The sequence below is a fragment of the Diadema antillarum genome, unplaced genomic scaffold (assembly GCF_040938485.1).
Source record: "Diadema antillarum isolate AM-2024a unplaced genomic scaffold, OU_Dant_1.0 scf00000010, whole genome shotgun sequence".
Classification (NCBI taxonomy): Eukaryota; Metazoa; Echinodermata; class Echinoidea; order Diadematoida; family Diadematidae; genus Diadema; species Diadema antillarum.
The window spans coordinates 2788257-2813208 of NW_027270899.1; the positions used below are offsets into that span (position 1 = coordinate 2788257).

Consider the following 24952-nt stretch of genomic DNA (forward strand, 5'->3'; position numbering starts at 1 on the left):
CATGCACTGCAATGAGATAGAACACATTTCATGTGGTTAAGTGTGCAAACATACTGCATTGTCATGTATAGTTCAGACACCTACATAACGTGCATTACTCCTGGTTACTGGCACAAACAAATCTTCCTACATGTCATTTTTAATATGAATTAAAGAAATGAAGGTCAAGAACTTTCTGCAGTCCCTTGTCTGACTGCGATGAAACCATGATGTACTTGTTTGCTTTGTCACAGAAGTCTTTCTATCAAAGATTCTTGAGGGCTATATAGAGTTCTCTTGAAATCTTTGTTGGAATAATGGAGTAGAGCATCAACTCACATCTAGATCAGTACTATCGAGCCCGAGCTCTTGATTGTTGGTTAGAAATGAGGTCAAGGCATCTGGGTCGCTGAAAAGCAAGAACAAAACAAATCGTACATTCATAATAAGACTTTTCAGATCATACAATTTCATAGAGATAAATACCAGTAGTAACAAGGAAAAGTAGAAATCACGCGGTGCGTAATATATGTCCCCGCCGGAAGTAGCATTTAGTAGCAAAATGTACAATATAGGTAAAAAGATCAAGGTCAAAGGTCAAAGAAGTCAAAGGTCAAAATTCTATGTAGAAGTTTTGAAGCCCTCACCTAGTGCCATCACATAAAGCAAACGGAATCGAAATCGGGTTAGAAATGGCGAAGGAGTAGCATTTTGTAGCCAATGTACAATATAGGTAAAAAAATCAAGGTCAAAGGTCAAAGAAGTCAAAGGTCAAAATTCTGTGTAGAAGTTTTGAAGCCCTCACCTAGTGCCATCACATAAAGGAAACGGAATCGAAATTGGGTTAGAAATGGCGAAGGAGTAGCATTTGGTAGCAAAATGTACAATACAGGTCAAAAATCGAGGTCAAAGGTCAAAGAAGTCAAAGGTCAAAATTCTGTGTCGAAGTTTTGAAGCCCTCACCTAGTGCCATCACTTAAAGCAAACGGAATTGAAATCGGGTTAGAAATGGCGAAGGAGTAGCATTTTGTAGCAAAATGTACAATGTCAAAAATCAAGGTCAAAGGTCAAAGAAGTCAAAGGTCAAAATTCTGTGTAGCAGTTTTGAAGCCCTCACCTAGTGCCATCACATAAAGCAAACAGAATCAAAATCGGGTTAGAAATGGCGAAGGAGTAGCATTTTGTAGGCAATGTACAATATAGGTCAAAAATCAAGGTCAAAGGTCAAAGAAGTCAAAGGTCAAAATTCTGTGTAAAAATTTTGAAGCCCTCACCTAGTGCCATCATATAAAGCAAACGGAATCAAAATCGGGTTAGAAATGGCGAAGGAGTAGCATTTTGAAGCAAAATGTACAATATAGGTCAAAGGTCAAGGTCAAAGGTCACAACTGAAATTCTGTATAGAAGTTTCAAAGCTCCCATGTAGTGCTATCATATAAAGCAAACAGAATCAAAATCAGGTTAGAAATGGCGAAGGAGTAGCATTTTGAACATTTTGATCACACACGGACGCACGGACGGACAGACGGACACACACACGTACGGAGCCCGTTTCATAGTCCCCTGCTCGAACTCGTTCGGCGGGGACAATAATCATTACATTAAAATCAGTATGCAAGCAAGAGTTACTAACAAGGCAAGTGCCAAATTATGTCTCACCCATTTACGTAGAAGAAATTAAAGAACAAGTTCACCTTCATAAACATAAGGATTGAGAGAATGTAGCAATATTAATAGAACACATCATTGAAAGTTTGAGGAAAATCAGACAATCCGTTCAAAAGTTATGAATTTTTGAAGTTTTTGTGCAGTACCCGCTGGATGAGAAGACTACTGCAGTGTATGAATAACTTAGATGTCACATGCGTACAACAATATAAGGAAAATATAAAGAGAATTTCACAAAATTCCATCTTTTGAAAAAAGTACACATTCCCCTGACTCGTTACCGATAAATGTTATGGGTAATATTATTCCCCCTGCCTTTAGAAAGAGGCAAGTCAGTTGCTCTTTTATTATGCGAAAAAAGTGAAAATATGTTGAATTTTCTTTTATATTTTCTTTATACTGTTGTACGCATATGACTCACAAGCTGTAGTAGTCTCCTCATCCAGCGGTTCCAACACAAAAATTTAAAAAATTCATATCTTTTGCATCGATTGTCCAATTTTCCTCAAACTTTCACTGATGTGTTCTACTAATATTGTTGCATTTTCTCAATCCTTATGTTTATGAAGGTGAACTTGTCCTTTAATGTTTTTCTAACTCCCAGAAGTTCATTGACCTGCCTATGACCTTTGACCTTGGGGTGACCTTCAACTCCCCAAGGGACATTTACCATCCAAGTTTGGTCACAAACAGACCAAGGGATCAAAAGTTATGAGCCATAATTGAAACACGCCGTAAAAACTTAACATTGGGCCCTTAAAGTTTGTTGACCCATGCTGTCTGTGACCACTGGCATTGTGATGACCTTCAACTCCCCAAGGGACATCTACCATCCAAGTTTATGATGGGAGAGTGTACCTCAAGTTTTCTCAAACTCTTTATCCACCACGGTGTAAACTACCTGTGTTCTACACTATTCAGAGACTGCAACGTACCATGTACGTAGGTATGCTTGGAGAAAACATTGTTTTTTCAAATCCATGTAAAATTGTGATTCTTTTTTTTTTTTGTTAAAATGCTGGACAAGCAATAAGCACAGTTGTAAGGAAAATTCTAATCTTTGCTATTGTAATGTAAATTTCAGGACAAATTTATGATTATTTTCCTTTCGAATGATATTAGCTACAATAGCTAAAGTGACAGAAACTTATGCACAAATGCCATAGGGAGCATCGCTTTATGTACACAGTCATCACACAATGCAAGCTTCATGCGAGAGGAATGGAATCACATAAGTGAAGCTTTCATTGTATTGTGGCATTTGGTGATTTTTCAATTGGTTTAGGCAGGTTTGTGCACTTCTAGGCCTGCTTGAATAGAACTGCCATCAGCAAAATACACACTGTACATGTGCATCGAAGCAATGCTACTTGTTTTTTACCTATTGAAGAGTCCCGAGTATACTCGGGCAGGCAGGTGTCCATAGGAAATGTGTGTTTGTAGCAAAATCAGTCCATCCTGAATGGGTTAAATATTTGACTCCCCTTGATTTATGCGACTTGTGTGTGTACAGATTGAAGCTGACATGAAAATTTGTTACTGGGACTATCTGAACAATAAGAGTCAGGCGAAACTTCCCACTACATGGTCTCCCCATGCCGTTGTGTGTTTAAAGGACTAGTTCACCTTCATAAACATAAGGATTGAGAAAATGCAACAATATTAGTAGAACACATCAGTGAAAGTTTGAGGAAAATTGGACAATCGATGCAAAAGTTATGATTTTTTTTAATTTTTGTGTTGGAACCGCTGGATGAGGAGACTACTACAGCTTGTGAGTCATATGCGTACAACAGTATAAAGAAAATATAAAAGAAAATTCAACATATTTTCACTTTTTTCGCATAATAAAAGAGCAATTGACTTGCCTCTTTCTAAAGGCAGGGGGAATAATATTACCCATAACATTTATCGGTAACGAGTCAGGGGAATGTGTACTTTTTTCAAAAGATGGAATTTTGTGAAATTCTCTTTATATTTTCCTTATATTGTTGTACGCATGCGACATCTAAGTTACTGTAAACATGGAAATTTTCGCAGTACATTAATTTTCACGGATTTCGCGCGACGCTCGGCTAGCGCGAATTCAAAAACGCGCGAATATATCTTCACAATTTTCTACGCACATTTTGAACGGGATGAATTGTGTGCGCTTCATCGATGATACTGCTACGTAGTACAATGTACAGGCATGTTTACGCTACTAGTACTGTGCGAAGAGACGATACCCTAGATTGCTGTGTACTGTAGCATGCATGTGTGCACCGCACGCATCGATGCTACAGTCCCCCGTGACTACGGTATTAGAGTCACAGCTGTACTACGTATTTGAGTGCTTGTACTCGCAGTCGAGCCGCTCGCTACGTCGCTTGTCGTACGCTGGCATAGCAAGCTACATCTGTAGCAGAGGCTTTGGATGAAAGCAGTGAATGTGTACTACAGTAAAGTAACCTGCTGCAGAGCGCGAATTTAAGAACCCGCGAATACGTTGTCGAGCCGCTCAGCGTGAAAAATTAATCGCACGAAAATATTGACGTTTACAGTATTCATACACTGCAGTAGTCTTCTCATCCAGTGGGTACTGCACAAAAACTTCAAAAATTCATAACTTTTGAACGGATTGTCTGATTTTCCTCAAACTTTCAATGATGTGTTCTATTAATATTGCTACATTCTCTCAATCCTTATGTTTATGAAGGTGAACTTGTCCTTTAACCCGTTAAAGAGGAAATCCGGTCCAACATAAGTTAGTCTGATAAAAAAGAGTAGAATCTTACGAGTTCAACGGTATAAATTTGACTGAAATCGGGTGAAAAATAATCAAGTTATGACATTTTGAAGCTTTGCTAATTTCTGCAAAACAGTTCTTGTACAGTGGATATATAAACAAATGAGTGAGTAACCATGTCACACCCTCACAATTTTCCCTTGATCACGTACAAAAAAAAAAAAAAAAATGACAAGAGACCTGGGAGTCTTGCTCTCACCTGAGTATCGCAAGTTCACCTTTCACGCAGTCACTGATCTAAATTATTCACAGCTCTACCAAAATTTGACCAGGCATGCTCAAGTAGAAGATGAAAATGTACAATAAGGGCCAATTTTTTTTTAAAGATTTCTTAATATTGAGGGATTGGGGCCATCTGTGTGGGATATGGTGCCCATTTTAATAAATTGAGATCCTAACCCCCTAGGGATGCTACCTGACAAATTTGATGAAAATCCATCATAAGGTTTTTAAGAAGATGAAAATGTACAATTTTGGCCCAATTAGGGCCCCTTCCCATCCCTTCCCCTGCTCCAAAGAGGGGCACCCCTGATCTGCTATGAACAAACTTGAAACTAAAGTCATTAATGTACTCACTCATAGTATTATCTTAATAGCTCTATCACTTCTGATTCCAGAGAAGATTTTTAAAGATTCCTTAATTTTGGGGGGTTTGGGCCGATGGGGGCCCCCTGGGTGGAACATGGTGCCAATTTAAAAAATTGAGATCCTAACCCCTTAGGGATACTACCTGCCAAGTTTGGTGAAAATCGGTCATGGGGTTCTCAAGAAGAAGATGAAAATGTACAGTTTAGGCACAATTAGGACCCCTCCCCACCCCCTCCCCTGGGTCCCAAGGGGGGCAGCCCTCATTCCGCCATGAACAAACTTGAAACTACAGTCATCAATGTACTAACTCATACATGTAGTATTAACTTAGCTCTATCACTTCTGGCTCTAGAGAAGATTCTTAAAGATTACTTAATTTGGGGAGGGGGGGGGTTTGGGCCCCCCTGGGGGCCCCCCTGGTTGGGGCATGGTGCCCATTTTAACAAGTTGAGATCCTCACCCCCTAGGGATGCTACCTGCCAAGTTTGGTGATAATCGGTCTTGGGGTTTTCAAGATGAAAATGTAAAAAGTTTACGCAAGATTGACGACGCACGACAGACGCCGGACGAAGAACGATCGCAATAGCTCACTTGAGCCTTCGGCTCAGGTGAGCTAAAAATCCATTGGTTCTGTCATTGAAGTCTGAAACATGACATTAATCTTGGTTGAATAACTTCACAACAGTGATAAGTTTAATAGATATACGAGGATTTGAGCCTCGGGCATAATTGCGTTTGAACGAAAAACTGGAAATTTCACAATTTTATGTACAAACTATAAGGCAAGTTGTGAGGGAATGACATGCTCACTTCTCCATTTGCATTCATATTGACTGTTCAAGAACTGTTTCCCCCCTAGAATCGCAAAACTTCAAAATGTCATAACTTCCTTATTTCTTTATCCGATTTCAGTCAAATTTATACCGTCGAACTCGTAACATTTTACTCTTTCTTATCAGACTAACTTGTATTTGGACTCGACTCTCCCTGAAGGACAGACTAATTCTGCTACAGCACGCATTTCCCATAGACCCCTGCCCGAGTATACTCGAGTCTCGTCCTCAAGGGGTTAATGCTTAAACTTGATGTACAGTCAGGCGTGTGTACAGTGCACTCCCATTATACGGTTATTACAGAATTCCGGTTACAATGAAATCGAGATTCAGGCTGCAACATTATCAGCTCCATGTTGTTTTCTGCTCTTCTTGTTTGGTTGAACAAAGTTTTGATACAGTGGACTCCTATTAAAACGAAGTCCTCGCGACAGGCAGTCTTCTGTCATTACATCAAAATTTTGTTATACCCAGTAAATGAAAAAATAAACAATAAAAAACAAAGAGGAGATAATGTTGCAGCCTGAATTTTTACTTTGTGGTAACCTGAAATTTGTTATAACCGTGTTCGTTTCAACAGGAGTGCACTGTAAACCAAGGAGGTTTGAGAAATGGAGTAACAACAGTCTCATTCCCTTTGATCCCATGTTTCATGCCGCCACTCAGAAATATTTGAAGTATGTGCTAAACTGGAGCTGCCTCACAGATAGGAAGACAATTGATTCATGTGGCATTGCATCATGACTCCTCACTCTCAAAGGAAGATATCTTATGTCTTTATGATGGTAATTGCTTTACGCCGTCCCTTCTATGAAAACAAGTGGAACATTAATACTGTAGTACAAGCACGGGGATGTGTGAATAAGAATTGTACAAAAATTGATGAAATGAAAATCAAAATTACTCATTTTTACATGACTTTACACTAATCTAACATATAAATGAATAAAGAACTATATTCAAAAATTATACCATATCAGTTTCATTTGTCGGAAGCGATCGGAAAGATAATAAAATTGGCTTTGTAGTGAGAGTACAGTTTCAAATATTTTCACGACATACAGCTCAGGTTTACATTTTTGCACATAATCTTGGACGGGATTTACTTTTGTTTCATATGCTTTATCATTAAGAGAACATTCATTCTATTTGACAAATAAACAAGCAGAATATAGACGATATAATGTTAAGAGTTTAAAATGAATCTTCAGATTGCTCAAAAAGACGGCATCATGGAACCCTGATCATCAAAGGCACAAGTGCACCTGTGGAATTCTTTTGGGCATCAATAGAAAAATGGCAGCTGTTTGAATAATTACAGCCAGTTGGAACTCCATCTCTTAAACCTCCTCGGTATAACGAAAGAAAAATACCAGTCCCTGAGGACTCTGTTATATAAAGACAGGAGTCCACTGTACATATGTACGTACAATGTAACTAGTGTGCACTACTTACTCTATGACATCCACAAGACATCGCCCATCGTCCAGGTCTGGGAAGGGCTAAAAAGAACAAGAGGCATCATATAGTTAACATCTCATGTAACATTACATTTTTGTACAAAAGGTACTCTTTACCACAGGGAACAGTGATTTAGGAAATGTTCGAGTTATCACATTTGATGAATATGTGTAGGTTAGTTGTATCACAAAACATCCTTCCATACAAAAGCTTTGCAATAAAGCCTAAAATGTAAGGAAATCGTACATCACTATTTTTCTCACTAAACCATAACTGTAGACGGTTTAGTCTAGAGAGAATTTTATTACATTGTTTGTATTTTGTTAATTGAACAATAATTGACATTGTCATGTTTTGAACATTCCTAAGTGAGATAATGAGAAACCTCTTACGAAATATGAAAGAGCATGTTATTTTAAGAAGGACTCAACGTTTATTTGATGAAAATTGGTTTTCAAATGGCTGAGATATCCAAAAAAGTGAAAATTGATTTTCAAATGGCTGAGATATCCAAAAAAGTGATAATAATAAAAGGCGACAGGCCACGCCTTTTATTAGGATCTCTTTGATTCACCTTGTTTTTAGATATCTCAGCCATTTCAAAACCGATTTTCATCAAATAAACTTTTGATACCCCTTAGAATTGCATGCTCTTTGACATCTCATAGAGTGGTTTCTGAAAATCCTCACCTCGACCAGAATTGTACACACCCTTTAAACTGAATAACTTTTTATACTCCTTGTTTCTATCCCTAACTCACATTTTAGAATCATTTCGAAGCACTAAGGCTGGGTTTTTATTTCATCTGCAAATGGTAAATAATGCCTTTAATATTATACCACAAACTGGGCCTTGTATAAGATGATTTTGCAAGTATAGTTATCAAAATTCACAATCGATAAATAGATACAAACATTCAGAATGAAAAAAGTAAACACCTCATTTGCAAAAGAAAAATAATTACTCAGATATGAGCCGATACCATTGGTGTTACGTATTGGAAAAAAAATGTTGGAACATGACTGATCTTGCAAATTATGTTAAGCAACTTGCTCCATTTCTGAAGAAAAAAAAATCATTGTGAAAGAGAATGTAAACATTAACCACACTTTAAAACATTTAAACACCAGAGAAAAAAAGGGTACCGGTACAGGTTCTCTTTGAAAACTGCATCTGTGCTCTAGTTCCCCTTTGTCTTTCAATCCTACATGTACATTGTAGCCTCCTTCAACCCTATTTTAACTGTGCTATTTGATACCAAGTTTTTACTGGGGGACCCCGACCCCCCCCCCCCCCCATTGGCTTTCTATTTTTAGTAAATTAATCATGCAAATTTATGCATGAAATCATATTTTAACCTAAAACTCCATTAAAAAGACTGAAGGATTGCTAAATTTTTGTGCCAGAGTTCGTCAAGACACATCGAACAATTTTCTTGTAAGAAAATAGCACAAACAAAAATCAGTTTCTTTTGTTTTTATTGTTTTGTTAATTTCTCATTTATTTTATTGTTTTTCAACCTTTTGTTTTCTATTGCTTTTTGGCAAAATTTGTTGCAGGCACTTTTTCAAAAGCTTACTCTACATTAGAATTGATTAATTTCAATGGTTAAAAGTTGAAATAATCTAATTTATATCAATTTAACAAAAAAACACAATTTGCATTGGATTTGCACACAATATCATGAATTTGAGCTGTTTTCGGGTTGACATGTATAAATACAAAACAATATGTAACTTCAGAACGGTGTACCCGGACGTCGCAAATTTGGTCACAAAATATGCGGGAGACTTCAATGAAAAGAGCCATGAAACGACGCAGCAAAATCTTTGCGCGTTGCGGAATCGTGGCGCGAAATGTCGAGAGGGGGGGTCAATTTGACCCCCCCCCCCCATTAGAATAGGGTTAATTGAACCACTCACTTCAGTTTCATCTGACTTGTCTATAAATTGTCCCCTACCCTTTAGAACAGCGATAATAAAGTACAGTGCAAATATGTTGTATTATGTTACCATGCAGTTAGTGAAACATTTACTATCAAAATGAACCCTTGGCTTTACTTCAGTCACTGAAATAATACTTCCTACAACAGTACTCTCACGCCACTCTTTATGCAATATACTAGCCACAGAGACTCCAACTCTCCCGCTTTCGACGGGAGATCTCCCGCCGAAAGCCCATTTTTGCAAAATCTCCTGTTCTCCCGCTTGAGATTTAATTTCTCCCGCTTGAAATGATTTCTTACTTAGTGTCATCGTATGTTGAAAAATAAGCCTTAGATAACATGAAATACATGTAGCATCTAGAACCCTTGAGCTGGACCCCTCCACAAGAAATTTCGCGCTTCGCGCACATCAAGTTGGAGTCTCCCGTTTGCTAGGGGTTTCAGGCGGGAGAATCTCCAGATCAGAAGGTGCTTGGGGTTGGAGTCTCTCAGCCAGGCTGCTCTGCATGCTAGTGTAGATTACACTATGATAACATTGAATTTCCTTTCTGATTTCCATCTCTAGACGCTGAAAACAGCACTGATGACTGTCTTGCAAGCCTAGAGAGGAATTTATTTGATTGAACTGAAATGTTACTAATTACTCTACAATTCTTGCAAAAGTCATAATTTTCACCATCAATACAAACAAACTATCTACATGCCATAGAGCAGCAATCTGTCGGGCATAAGATGCAAAGGGTTAATTGTCATCCTGGTGTGCACTACTAAAGCACTTAGAACAGACTTGGCTGAGTCAACTTTCCTAAAAAATTCTCTGTTCCAGAAGTGAAATGAATCAAAAGGGTTTCTTTTTCTGTGTGAAAGTGTGGATCCAGGGATGGCAACCTCGTAAAAATTGAAGAGGGTTTTAATAGCAGCATAACAAATCTGCTGAATCTATACGACTGCTTGGCACTTGGCCAATGCACTACAGCCAAGCAAGGGGGGGGGGGGGGGAATCATTTTGCTTTCATACATCTTCATACCCACATCAATAACATGTTCTGTTTAGTATTTTTAAAGTCATGAGATTCACTATGAAAGCAAAACGCAACAAATGACAATATTGAGACATTTACGATGTACTGCTTGAGATTATTTTTAATTATTTTTCCATTATCATTATTTTTTTAATCAGGATAAGGACTTGTCTTCAAACTGATTAAATAATATCAATTTACATCAAATCCACTGTTAGATCAAAAGATCACACCCTCTGAAAGTCTCACCTTGTACGCCATTACGCCCCGCGACGGGTTTCAACCGACTGCTCTCTGCTGCATTGTGGCTCCTTGACTCTGACGCCTGCTTGATACCATGAATCATACATTGAATTTGTCTGCACTTTTTCGTCGCGTTGTACTGCATCATGAGAAAAACATAATTTATGATTAATCATCAATGACAACTTCTGGATACAAAGTGATTCAAAAAAGGAGAAAAGACAACAACAAAGAAACACAAATTCACATGTGCCTGGGTATTACTCTGCATCCATCAATACAGTACATAACACAATACAGTACATAACATAAAAAAACCCAACTGCCACCTTTCAAGATTCAACAAAATATCAACGTGACACAGAGGCTGTTGCAAAGTGAATCATTTGTGAACTCTTGCAGCAGCGTATTTATGCAATTTTCTACACCTTACATTTTCTCATTTACTCTTTTAATCTGTATCATATTGCCAATATATAGTTGAGGTCTAAAATTACTATTGAAAAGGGCAATTCCACGGTAACTCGCGTTACAAATAATGGGTACATTTTGGGGATAATGTGCCAATATCTTTGTAATTGGTAGGATCTACAAGTTACTTTTTTCATCATGGGTTAAGTAGACATACACCAACTAAATGAATCCAAAAAGAAAAATAAAGGACAAACATGTTGGGATTCTTGAATCATTTAATTTTGGTAACTCGCGTTACACAAAAAGGACATGGTCAATTCTACGAAGACCTCTTTTTGGAAAGTCTCCTCATACTAGACAATCTTGATAAAAGTTTTCCTACCTTGAATTGATAGTGGGTTAGGACTCATAAATTAACAATATCAAAGTTGAGTAACAATGACCTGGAAAAATGTAGGGAGCCTTTATGTCGGTAACTCGCGTTACGGTAACTCGCGTTACATTATGTCCACTAAACACAGGGTGACACAAATTGATGACATACAATTGTTCTGATGGCACTGAATCTTGTGTTGAATAATCTGAGAGATGCTGATTTGTGTAGATAGTAAAACGAATAAATGTTAAACAAATATTTTACTTATAAACCCAATAGAAGAGTGTGTTTAAGACTAATAAGAGCTTCACTCCTCATAGAGACCTTGAATATGTTTGAATATATACTAGATGATATAGGTGTATTATTACATTGTAAGTTTCAGAGTGTAAAGATGAAAAATGTTGAAAGTCTTTTTAAAACAAAACATAAAAGTATCAAACCCTATATACAAGTTTACAAAACAGCTTACAATCTTTCAAAAATTCAAATCCTATCTTTGTGAGGAGTGAAAACTAGTACATTTCTTTGCAACTGATTGACAAAAAGACCAGTTCGTAATTCCACTTTGTGCATGAACAAAAAAAGGTCATTTGTACGAACAGGCATTTTGGTTTGTAAATTCACTGACATAAGCATCTGTGATGTGATGATTATTCATGCGATCCTTATCTAAATGATGCTTGCCAGCACATCCACCTGACAGCAAGAATGGTATTCTGCAATATAAACGGAAATAAGCTGTTACTGCATTCAATACAAAACAATGGAATGGATGCCTGCTAAATTATAAACTGATGGGAGTATTCTGATCCCCTAACAAAATGCATGTTCATTCTTTTTTTGAACAGAAGTTCCATAAATTGTTATGTCATGCAAGCTTATGCATTATGCTGCTTTGAAAACAAGTGAAGTGCCGAACCAACTGAGAAAAAAGAAAGGTCATTTGTACCAATGTGTACATGAGCTACAGTGTATACGAACTGGCTTATTACCCTACATCGACGTAAATAAGCACTGAATTGATCAGTGTTTTAGTAGTAGCCATAATAAAAAAGTCATGGGCGTACATACTCAAGCAGTATTCAAACTTATGACCTCCTGATCACCGGACAGGTGTCATCTCCACTAGACCACCGTGCTTTCGCCTGACAGCAAGTGCTGGTTCTAATCCTTATAACATGCAGTGGGTACTGCGTAATTATTCAAATTCATGAAATTCTTCCGTTGAGATGTTTTCATTGCAACTGATTGACAAATTGCCCTACATCAACGTTCATACAAGCTCACTGAATTGATCAGTGTTTTATTAGTAGCCATGATACAAAATCATGGGCATACATACTTGAGCAGGATTCAAACCCACAACCTCCTGATCTCCGGACAGGTGTCATCTTCACTAGACCACCGAACAAGGATTAGAACCAACACTTGCTGTGCTTTATAGCATTCTGTAATAAGAATTCTGTAATACTGATGCAGGAAATTCAAAAGATAAATCTAATGGTCTCATTCACTGCTGGATACATGTACAGTATGCAGTGAAAGCCAGGCTAGACTCTTCAATGTGGCATGTGATCAGTGGCCTTGATGCTAATCACAGTTTATTAGGCTGCCCTCCTTTGTTTCAGTCCAGCATAGTGTGTATAGGCAGTGCATTTGATTGTTTTCACCACAATCTAGCTCAATTAAGTGCTAAAATTTGCTTATGTTGGGGGAAACTTGTGTTTATAGTTGGTAACTCGCGTTACATGCCGGTAACTCGCGTTACATGGTAACTCGCGTTACACTTTTCATTGACATTTTTTAATGTGATAACAGTGTTTATTCAAGTCAACATCCTGTGTACAGTATCAGGGTGTGATGAATTTAGAAAATTATGATTCCCAACAAATTACCTCCACTGCTTCCTTCAGAATGAAAAATATTTCTTGTTTCGGTAACTCGCGTTACGTGGCTCAAGGGCTGAACTTTCACGTGGTGATTACAATTTTTTGAAGGTGGCATAAAAATTTCCTCATGGGAGACTGAAGTAGAACCAATTTGCTTCTTTAAAATAAATTAATTGAAGTGCTAGCAGAATTTTTATATTAAAAAAAATTATATCAAGTTAAGCATGCATTTTAGCAATTTGGATGACTGAAAAATTGTCTTCAACATTTGTAGCTGTTTCTCGGGAAATATTTGACCGATTGATATAATTCTTTGAGTTTCTTTAACTTCAATATATGGGTAATACATAATGAGTAATTCTTTTGCAATATGATAAAGTTGAAATTTTAGTGCCATGTACACATTCCCACGGAATTGCCCAAAAGGACAATACTGTAAAAGAGGAAATTTTCACGGTGTTGAAATTTTCGCGCATTTCGCGCAACCAGAAACTAGCGCGAAAATAAAAGCACGCGAATATTTTTGCTTGCCATAATATTAATGCTCCTGTGCGTGATGTCTTGATTCCGCGGAATTAAAAACACGCGAAACTCTTCTTACCCGGTGAAGCGCGAAAAATTAGTCGCGTGAAAATATCCACTTTTACAGTAGGTCCTCTATGACAGCAGTATTGAAAATTACCAAAATTAAAATCCTTTTTCACTTCTTCATAGTACAGTGTATGTCCACAAAAGTGGAGAACCAGAAATGTTTGTGATACTAAATAACAACACAACTTTTAAAATGCAAAATGAAAGTGATTTCGTTAGTGCTCTTGTTTGATTTTGTTTGGATTCCAGATACTCAATTTTACTATTTCTGCTAGTAGTAGTAGTAGTAAATCTAACATACATACCACTGAAAAAAACAAAAAAGTCCTGTCAATTAATTGGACAGTTTATACTGATCTTTCACAAACTGAACTGTGTGTGAGGATGACTGCAGTACTGAACTGATTATTTTCTCTTATTTATAGGCAACATTTTCTAAATTCTGCAAATGGATGCAAGCTGTTGTTTGAAAACAGTGCTCAATAAACAATAAAGAACATAACATGGGGTGTATCATTTTTTTTCCCCTTTAAAGGGATGGTACAGTGTTGGTGGAGATGAGAATTGGGCTTTTAACTTTTTGCGAGATACCAAGAAAACACTTTATAAAATAGTACAAAGCATACCATTCTAAGAAGAATTCAAAGTTTATTTGATGAAAATCAGTTTTGGAATGGATGAAACACCCAAAAACAAAGTAAAACAAAGCAATTGTAATAAAAGGTAGGTCCCGCCTTTTTAGAATTCCCCTGTTTTGGATATCTCAGCCATTTCAGAACCAATTTCCATCAAACATCTTCAAGGAATTACATGCCCTTTCATATTTTATATGAGGTCTCTCATTATCTCAACAAAAAATGTTAGAAACCTGAAGTTAGGCCTCAACCAAAACTATGATCCCTTCAACACAAGCACTATACATGTGTAAGATGATTGTATGGCACGCTTTAAATCATAGATTGGGAAGTTGATCACAAGACTGCAAAGGTACAATCTATAATATGTCTGAATGATATCTACCAGACTGAATCACAAACACTGCACAAAAGTTCTACTCCGTATCATAGTCTTGAGGATCTCTTATTCCAAAGATTGTGAAAAACATAGTAAAACAATAAGGAAGCAATACATTCTTCTTAAACACTTTGCATTATTGAATTGAACAGGTTTTATTAAAAATCATGTCTGGCAGCCAAAGGCTGAATTGCACATGTTTTACAATCATAGTTATAAAAACAGACAGATTATTCCGGTGCTCTGTACAAACAATGATATAACGACATGACATAAAAAAGAACAAATATTACAGTGGTCACATGTGGTAAATCACAAGAAGTGATCAATCTATGAGGGTACCAGCCCAATCAATTCTGAAATTGCTTTTACAAAAACGAAAAGAAAAAGGGGATAAAAAATATCCTGTCAACATTCCCTTTGTGATTTGGGCCACATATATTTAGGGGTAGAACTTAAATTACTACAGGAAAAAAAAAAATCTTATAGATCTTGAGTTCCGCTACTGGGAAATTACATGTAATTGTATCTTATTGCATGCATAATGCATGCATGACTGCAAAAATTTCAACATCAAAATTAAGGTTTTCAAAGCAAATACATGGTACATTTGTAGGCCTACACTTGTAATTTTGGGGTGATCAAGATTAAAATACACTGTGTATTCAGAGTAACTGGCAAAATCCCAAATAAAAAAAGCTTATTCTCTGTCAGAACATAATGACGAGATACCAGTATGTACAGTGAATTCATTGTTGTTTTCTTTTTTTCATTTCCTGTTTGTTTTCCTTTTTTTAGCCTCTAGCGGAATACAGGGTGACTTGGTACAATGTAGCCTGTCTGTCATGATGCATTTTAACTATCATTTTTTTTTTTCCTCTTCGAACCCTATAAATGGTAGAGTCTATAATCATAAAAAACATATGTGATGATCAAGGACAAGATCAAAATAAATTTGTGACTGGAGTGCCAGTTAGTAAATTTGCCAGTTAACATAAAAAATAAATACATAAATAAATGGCTGCTTTGCAATTAGTAACTGCAGTGCAATAGGTCCTATAGAAACCATGTAGTGTCTCAATAAGTCTGTGCCAAAAGGATTCTTTCCACTTTCTACATATTGTATGTGTATTCAAATGTTCCACGTCCAGAAGTAAGAACATGTTTTACTCTTTTTTTTTTAGGAACTCCTGTAGAATAGTGACTGAACATCTAACAAGTTATTTGCAGGCAAAATGCCTTTACTTCACAAAACCATGAAAACCCAATGACAAGCTTACAATAACTACATTGTGTTTAGGCCTTGCCTGAACCCCCAATTTACCAGTTCCGGCAGCAAATGATAGCCTATTTTGAGAACACCAACACAGAAAAAGATTACTTTCTTGGTTCTCATCCTTCTTCCCCAGCAGTCACTGCCAGAGACTGGAACCACCTACCAGCAGACCCAGCTGACTCACCCTCCCTCGAGGCATTCAAGTCCTTCTTGAAGGAGACGGTAACTGCAGCTCATAAAAATTATGGATTTTTACTTGCACTCCATGTAACACTTCGCTAGAGTTGGTCTGTATATTTTGTAAATACACTACTTGTGGAATTTGACTGGTGGAGCACACATACGGCTGCACACTCTCACATACTACAGTGTGTAATCTTCAATCATGAAGCTGCACTAACGGAAGAAGAAGAGGCTCTGCAATTTGCGCATGCAAAGAATAGGATCAGTCTATGATTATGAATTTTGTTAGACTCTACCTGGTGCAGACGAATGGAGTTGAACCACAAATATTAAAAACACAATCATCATCTACTGGAAATTACAGCTTAGATCCCCCATGTGATATTATTACTGATAAATATCTGAATTGTCACTCTGCATTGTGTAAAATTAGAAGTGCTAAATGAGCTACTTCCAATTAATAAGCTTCAGATAATTGCTTGGCATCCAAGCTCCCTTCGTTTGGCCCAGCGGGGCTGGCGATCCGCCGTACACCGTACGAGCATGCAGCGAGCAGCGATGCAGCAGCATGGGCTCACAGCAGGCTGCTAGCCGCTGTTTCACGGCTGCTGCTGTACCACTACTGAGTATAACGTTAGGGTATGGAGACGCAATTTGTACGTGTGTGAAAGAATACCGCACCGTGGCCGTGCACTCTGTGCAGCAGGGGCGGCTATGCTGTGGCCATGTAGAGTACATTGTACGTGTACGGTACGAACAGTGCCAGTGGCGCCGACAAGGAAACACCGAGAATATAGAAAATGCCAGTCTTCTCAATTTTATGGCAGTAAAACTGGTTCAAACGAGTACCGAAAATATAGAGTCACCACACGGGGATGTGTGAAAATTTGCTCCGTTACCGAACCATATTTATTAGGACATTATGAGTGCTGAATCTCGCTTTTCTTTCTCGTCTAACAATGTTCTGACTCGTTTTCTGCTACAGGAACGACTCTTGCGTTAGATACTACATGATTTTAGAGCTCCATATCTTGCTGTACAGACCTCGTACAGCCTAGAGCCTAAGTGCAACGGAAAGATTAAAATCCGCCCTACGGAAATCATGTATTAAAAACTGCACCGATTCATGTACTTTTCAAGGAATTATGCTTTAAATTGGGGACGATAGGCCGGAGAGACCTGTCGTCGTGCGTTTAACCCCTAAAATTTATCAGAAAATAATATTCGGGATTTCACTCACCGTCAGGTTCCGAGGCTCCGATGTATAATAGGGTAATTTCAATGACAAAGAAGCTGATTGGACAATAACTGGGGTAAACAAAATTAGCATATGTAAGCGACCAATGGCAAGCAACGTCACTCAATCACTTAATAGGGTCATACGGTGGTCATGTGTCGGGTTTCATTACTGCGTTTCACGGGAGATTATTATCATAAAGGAATCTAAAAATACCCCGATAAAGGTTCAACACTTTTCGTCCACATATTCATCGACAACATCTAAATTCATCTGTTTTGATCCTAAAACTATCTCACACTATTTACACACATACCTGGTCAGGTCTTTTCAAGAAAACAATTGAAATAAAGCAGTGCGCATCGGAATAAACATACACCTGTTTGACTCATATTACAAATAGTCTATTCGATTTTTGCAAGGGGGACAGTAAGATGCTACAGATAAAAATCACACGTGAATTATAAACCCTTTGAGATACTTTTTAGCATGAAGAAGTTTACAAAGATAGTTCAGATCACCATATTGAGTTGTAATCATTCAATTTTCCCTTGGAAAATTAGTCTTTATGTTGGCCACCAGGTATGGACGAATCCATTTTGTACTAAGACTTCTGTTGCCGATAGACAGCTGCTAGGCTGCGTGCACACGATACAGGAAAAGATGACTCAACGACACCCTCCAGACCCTGACTGTAGTCTGGTTTCCAGACCATTTGCCAACTGGACTCCCCGGCGACGAAGTCGCTCGAAGGCAAAGGACTAAACACAGAACTCTTGGACTAAACCACCTTAAAGACCTAATAAAATGCTTGCAAAATGTTTTGATATGCAAAAGAAATGTAAAATATATGTCATGATTATCAATGTAAATATGTTGTCAGTGTCGTTCCGGTTTTTATCGCTTCTAGAAACTCCCCCAAATATCACATTTTTGGAGGACCCCGTTGCAGCTTTTGCGAAAAAGATAGTCACGTGACCAACACCCCTGAACCGATTGATGACGTATAAGCACGGAGTTGTGCTCAGTTAGCAGACGCCGCTCAGCACAAGCACTCAGATTACTAGCTTGGTACACGCGCGTACACGATAGCTAGCGCTAGCCCGGCCGCGTGTTTTTTTTAGACGGCACAGATTGGGGAAACTAAAAATCTATCGGGGACCCTATCCCTAAACCTAACCCTAATCCTAATCCTAACCATCAAACCCTAACCCTAACCCCAACCCTAACCCTAACCCTAACCATAACCAAAAACCCTAACCCATCGTTTTTCCTATAGGTTTAACACGCGCCATGCCCCAATCTGTGCCGTCTTTAAAAAAAAAACGCCCCCGGCCAGGCCCGGGCCCCGCGGGATGTGCGCTCCCGGTCGACCCACTGACTGTCGACATGTACGCATTATACCACGTACATTATCACTAAGTTAGCTTGCACAGATACCTGGTACCTCGAGCATAATGTCTTCCCCTATATGGGTAAACTTCGACATTGATGATGATGATGAAGACTGCAGCTCTGACGATAGCGGAGAAGAAGAGGAGGCACATGAAGTTGAAGGGGAAGATGGGGAGGGAGAGGCAGCCGATGAACCAGAACGTTATCGTGGGGCTGCACCTTACCGATATGAACCAGCTGCATCTCCCCCGCTGCCAGTGCAAGAGCGTATGAACATGGCACCAAGCCCGAGAATAGACCTCACGGAAACGATCGCCTGGGAAATACAGAGTGGTATGTCTGGTATGCCCCCATATAGTTTAACGTTAGAAAGGATATACAACCTGTATTCTACATGATTGACATTGTAAGTTGTAACTGTTTGTCTAGTACGTAAGTAGATTAGAAGAACAGGCCCAGCTCGCTCACAAAGTGAGCGGCTACTCCGGCCGCAGCAAGCAAGCGGGAGCGTCCCGGCCGTGGCCTGGCCCGTCGGCCGGCGCTTACAAGTTAAACTACCAGTAGTAGTCTAGTAGTAGATCTAGTAACAGTCTACTAGTAGTTATAGTAGTCTACTAGTAGTAGTAGTCTACTAGTACTACTACTAGTAGTAGTGCTATTACCACTACGGCACTAGGTCTAGTAGACTAGTGAGTAGTAATAGCAGAATCTTTGGTAGTAGTACAGAGGCTACACTCTAACGCCTAACGGTTAGGGGGATATCAACAGGGTGGGTCGTGGCTCAAAAAAAGAAAAGAAAAAAAAAAAGGCCTAACCAGTTTCCCGTAGTCAGTTTCTGCAACATTTGTTATCAGTAATTTAGATGCGCCATTTTCTAAGAAAAACGATACCAAGAATTATCGTCAATTTTGGTCGAGTAGTTTTTAGTGCGTCCAAAATTGAAGAGGGAGCGCACACTCAGCTCCTGGCACTGGATCTAAGTCTACGTTCAAGTCATATCTTCTCATATCATATCTGGAATAATATGTTATTCTTCATTACACTTTTCATTTTCAGAATCACAATGTGGCTAATTGTTTGAATATTAGTTTCTACGATGGTATCATATCATTTGAACCATTTGGTAGAGTCCAGACCTTTTTGTTGTTCGCAAAATAAAGAGTGGGAACTTGGGTGTAGACTAGACAGTACTTGAGCATTATGACGTTTGTTTCGCGTACATTCCCACTCAAGCCATTTACCTCAGCACCATTCCCGGCGTTCAGACGATCCCCCTCTTCGCGGGGAGCGCGTAGAGAGATTGTATCGTTTTTACGATCGACCGTCCACACGTGTCTTGATATCCCCCGGTGAACGGGGGACAAATCACTGCTAGGCACCGTATGCGCGTACAAAATGGCATTTTGAGCATGCGCACTTAGGAGAAAAACAGCTGCATGAGCTGCGCGCACTGTCCCCCACCAGAATTTGGGCTCGACAAGCTTGCCGGGGGACAGGGGAATGTCCCACCGAGCGTCCACACGATGGGATTGCCGGGGGATGTCCTGGCAAACGGGACATTCCCCTCGCAGCGGGGGATCGTCTGAACGCAGGGATTATGACACTTAAACATGACCATTGTGACGTCACAATAAAACAACGCAAGGTCACTGCGCCGAATATTCAAGTCGAGCGCATTAAACAGTGCGCTGCCAGGATCCGTGCAATGGCGGCTCCCACAACGGGAAATGGCAGCTACCTCGCGCGGCTGCCTCCCCACTGGACTACGCCCTCTTGTGTTATAATCTCTTTGGTCTAGGCCTATAAAGCAGGCGAGTCGCCGTAGTATATTAGTACAGACACGCAGTGGTGGTGGGGCTATCGTGAAATAGGCCCCACCGCAGTGCGCGTGCACCGTACCCGTGCGTTTATAGCACCCACTGACTGTCGACATGTACGCATTATACCACGTACATTATCACTAAGTTAGCTTGCACAGATACCTGGTACCTCGAGCATAATGTCTTCCCCTATATGGGTAAACTTCGACATTGATGATGATGATGAAGACTGCAGCTCTGACGATAGCGGAGAAGAAGAGGAGGCACATGAAGTTGAAGGGGAAGATGGGGAGGGAGAGGCAGCCGATGAACCAGAACGTTATCGTGGGGCTGCACCTTACCGATATGAACCAGCTGCATCTCCCCCGCTGCCAGTGCAAGAGCGTATGAACATGGCACCAAGCCCGAGAATAGACCTCACGGAAACGATCGCCTGGGAAATACAGAGTGGTATGTCTGGTATGCCCCCATATAGTTTAACGTTAGAAAGGATATACAACCTGTATTCTACATGATTGACATTGTAAGTTGTAACTGTTTGTCTAGTACGTAAGTAGATTAGAAGAACAGGCCCAGCTCGCTCACAAAGTGAGCGGCTACTCCGGCCGCAGCAAGCAAGCGGGAGCGTCCCGGCCGTGGCCTGGCCCGTCGGCCGGCGCTTACAAGTTAAACTACCAGTAGTAGTCTAGTAGTAGATCTAGTAACAGTCTACTAGTAGTTATAGTAGTCTACTAGTAGTAGTAGTCTACTAGTACTACTACTAGTAGTAGTGCTATTACCACTACGGCACTAGGTCTAGTAGACTAGTGAGTAGTAATAGCAGAATCTTTGGTAGTAGTACAGAGGCTACACTCTAACGCCTAACGGTTAGGGGGATATCAACAGGGTGGGTCGTGGCTCAAAAAAAGAAAAGAAAAAAAAAAGGCCTAACCAGTTTCCCGTAGTCAGTTTCTGCAACATTTGTTATCAGTAATTTAAATGCGCCATTTTCTAAGAAAAACGATACCAAGAATTATCGTCAATTTTGGTCGAGTAGTTTTTGTTTTATGCTAAAAATCATACTGTGGAAGGAAGCCCAAACGCCGTGCTTATCTACCGATGAATGCCACGGTGGGGCTGGATTCACGAGTAGGTCTAGGCCAAAGAGATTATACCTATACCCGGCGTTCAGACGATCCCCCTCTTCGCGGGGAGCGCGTAGAGAGATTGTATCTTTTTTACGATCGACCGTCCACACGTGTCTTGATATCCCCCGGTGAACGGGGGACAAATCACTGCTAGGCACCGTATGCGCGCACAAAATTGCATTTTGAGCATGCGCACTTAGGAGAAAAACAGCTGCATGAGCTGCGCGCTCTGTCCCCCACCAGAATTTGTTGCCGGGCTCGACAAGCTTGCCGGGGGACAGGGGAATGTCCCACCGAGCGTCCACACGATGGGATTGCCGGGGGATGTCCTGGCAAACGGGACATTCCCCTCGCAGCGGGGGATCGTCTGAACGCAGGGTTTGAGTAAGTAGTCGCCATACGCGTGCGTACAAATAGTGCGTCCAAAATTGAAGAGGGAGCGCACACTCAGCTCCTGGCACTGGATCTAAGTCTACGTTCAAGTCATATCTTCTCATATCATATCTGGAATAATATGTTATTCTTCATTACACTTTTCATTTTCAGAATCACAATGTGGCTAATTGTTTGAATATTAGTTTCTACGATGGTATCATATCATTTGAACCATTTGGTAGAGTCCAGACCTTTTTGTTGTTCGCAAAATAAAGAGTGGGAACTTGGGTGTAGACTAGACAGTACTTGAGCATTATGACGTTTGTTTCTCGTACATTCCCACTCAAGCCATTTACCTCAGCACCATTCCCGGCGTTCAGACGATCCCCCTCTTCGCGGGGAGCGCGTAGAGAGATTGTATCGTTTTTACGATCGACCGTCCACACGTGTCTTGATATCCCCCGGTGAACGGGGGACAAATCACTGCTAGGCACCGTATGCGCGTACAAAATGGCATTTTGAGCATGCGCACTTAGGAGAAAAACAGCTGCATGAGCTGCGCGCACTGTCCCCCACCAGAATTTGGGCTCGACAAGCTTGCCGGGGGACAGGGGAATGTCCCACCGAGCGTCCACACGATGGGATTGCCGGGGGATGTCCTGGCAAACGGGACATTCCCCTCGCAGCGGGGGATCGTCTGAACGCAGGGATTATGACACTTAAACATGACCATTGTGACGTCACAATAAAACAACGCAAGGTCACTGCGCCGAATATTCAAGTCGAGCGCATTAAACAGTGCGCTGCCAGGATCCGTGCAATGGCGGCTCCCACAACGGGAAATGGCAGCTACCTCGCGCGGCTGCCTCCCCACTGGACTACGCCCTCTTGTGTTATAATCTCTTTGGTCTAGGCCTATAAAGCAGGCGAGTCGCCGTAGTATATTAGTACAGACACGCAGTGGTGGTGGGGCTATCGTGAAATAGGCCCCACCGCAGTGCGCGTGCACCGTACCCGTGCGTTTATAGCAAGCAAGGGTAGGTCCTCCTAGGGTTTAGGGTTAGGTAGGGTTGTATTTATGGTTAAATTGGCCGTTAAATTAGTCGAGGGCCATATTATGAAGTCATTTTCGCCGCATTCACGAGTATTCACTGTGGAAGGCAGCCCCACCGCCGTGCTTACCTACCGAGATGAACGCCACACGGTGGGGCTGAAACAAGCGAGTCGCCGTAGCATTACTATTGGTACAGACACGCAGTGGTAGGGCCTATTTCACGAGTTTGCCGAAAATAATGGATATCCAAGCGTACCACAGTTGTAATCTGTATTATTGGCAGTATTAAATCCGATACAGTTCATTAAATATTCTTTTGTCTAAAGGCTTAGCCAATGGCAATAGTGCAGCGCAGCACCTGCTATGCGCTCGCTAGCTCGCTCCCCCGCCAGCGCTAGCCAGTGCAGCCGCCGGCCGGCTGTCGCTGCGCTGCGCTAGCATAGCCTTGCCAGCTCGCTGGCTACGGCTAGACTGGTCGTGAACGACTCGACTCCGTTCTTAGACGTCATCACAATTTAGAAGTGATAGTGCGCCGCATGCGGCGAAAGTATAGCAAGTTTTCCAAAACCGAGGAAATTGCATCCATTATGTTAACAAATATAGAACAAATTTCAGAACAGTAAAAAAACCCGCACAACCATAGAATTACTTAGAATTTAACATTTGATATTATTACATCATTGAGAAAAAAATGCCTAAACCATTTTATTAGGTCTTTAAAGTATACCAGTTTTCGACGTTGAGGGCGTCAATATTCTTAATAGCGAAATACTGTAGTACGAGCAGTGGGTCTGGGAAGTTATTGTTGTTGTTGTTGTTTTATTTTAATGGCGTTTTAAAAAAAATCAGACTAAGACCAATGTAGTCTTGGTTCCGGGCAGACAACTTTTATCTCATAATGTACAGCGTAGTGACCTTGGAATTACGAGTCTTACATATATGAAGGGATCGGTGCAATATAGTGCTAACCCACACAATGTTCATTTTGAGATAATCGCTTTTAAAAGTTTGAAAAAATCCATAAATCAGGTTAATTACTCGAGAAGGCCAATTTTTTCGTATATGAACCTTTACATACTCAAGATTGAATAGTGTCTTGGAGAAAGTTACTACGTTGATATCTTGGTGGATTCAAGGGGATTTTTCAAGTCACATTTTGATTGATAATGTATACAAATATTCTTTATTCTATGAAAACTCACAAAATATCAATATCTCTTCACTCAAAACGGAAAATTAATGTAAGATTTGAGTTTCCCTCCTTTGTAACGCGAAATTAAAACCAGATAGGCCTATACTTGTTTTAACCGTCTGTATTGTATAATCTGTGTGAATTATGACTTTGCATATATTTCAGATTGAAGTTTGAAGTTTGAAGTTTATTTGAACAATTTCCAGCGACCCCTTTCGGAGTATGAGAAATTTACAGTGTCTTTGTAACAGTAAAATACAACCAACATGATGTTAACATATATACATACATGTATGAACAAATATAATAATCATAAAGTACATTGAAAACACGATGAAAAGGGATGCCTGACACAAAAAGGACATCACGGTATTCATTCATTCAATCATTCATTTCATTTATTTCATTTCCAACAACATTTTTATACACAAAATAACACAACATCAATGCAATGTACTCTCTAAAAAATTTCGAGTGA

The 24952-nt window shown here is 39.9% G+C and overlaps 1 protein-coding gene and 1 long non-coding RNA gene across 2 annotated transcripts in view; both read right to left on the reverse strand.

Moving 5' to 3' along the window:
- Positions 1–5841, reverse strand: part of LOC139720241 (uncharacterized) — a 31145-nt gene extending 25304 nt beyond the window's left edge. The window contains exons 1-2 of the mRNA XM_071631609.1: positions 5834–5841; positions 319–388 (exon numbers count right to left, since the gene is read on the reverse strand). Of these exons, the coding sequence (XP_071487710.1) occupies positions 319–388; positions 5834–5841 (78 nt within the window). The remainder of the gene's footprint in view (positions 1–318; positions 389–5833) is intronic.
- Positions 5842–7312: 1471 nt separating this feature from the next.
- On the reverse strand, positions 7313–17545 carry LOC139720392 (uncharacterized). The gene is made up of 3 exons (XR_011710164.1): positions 17515–17545; positions 10535–10667; positions 7313–7358 (listed from the first exon to the last, which is right to left on the reverse strand). It is a non-coding gene; the product is annotated as an uncharacterized lncRNA (long non-coding RNA).
- Between the last annotated feature and the right edge of the window lie 7407 nt (positions 17546–24952).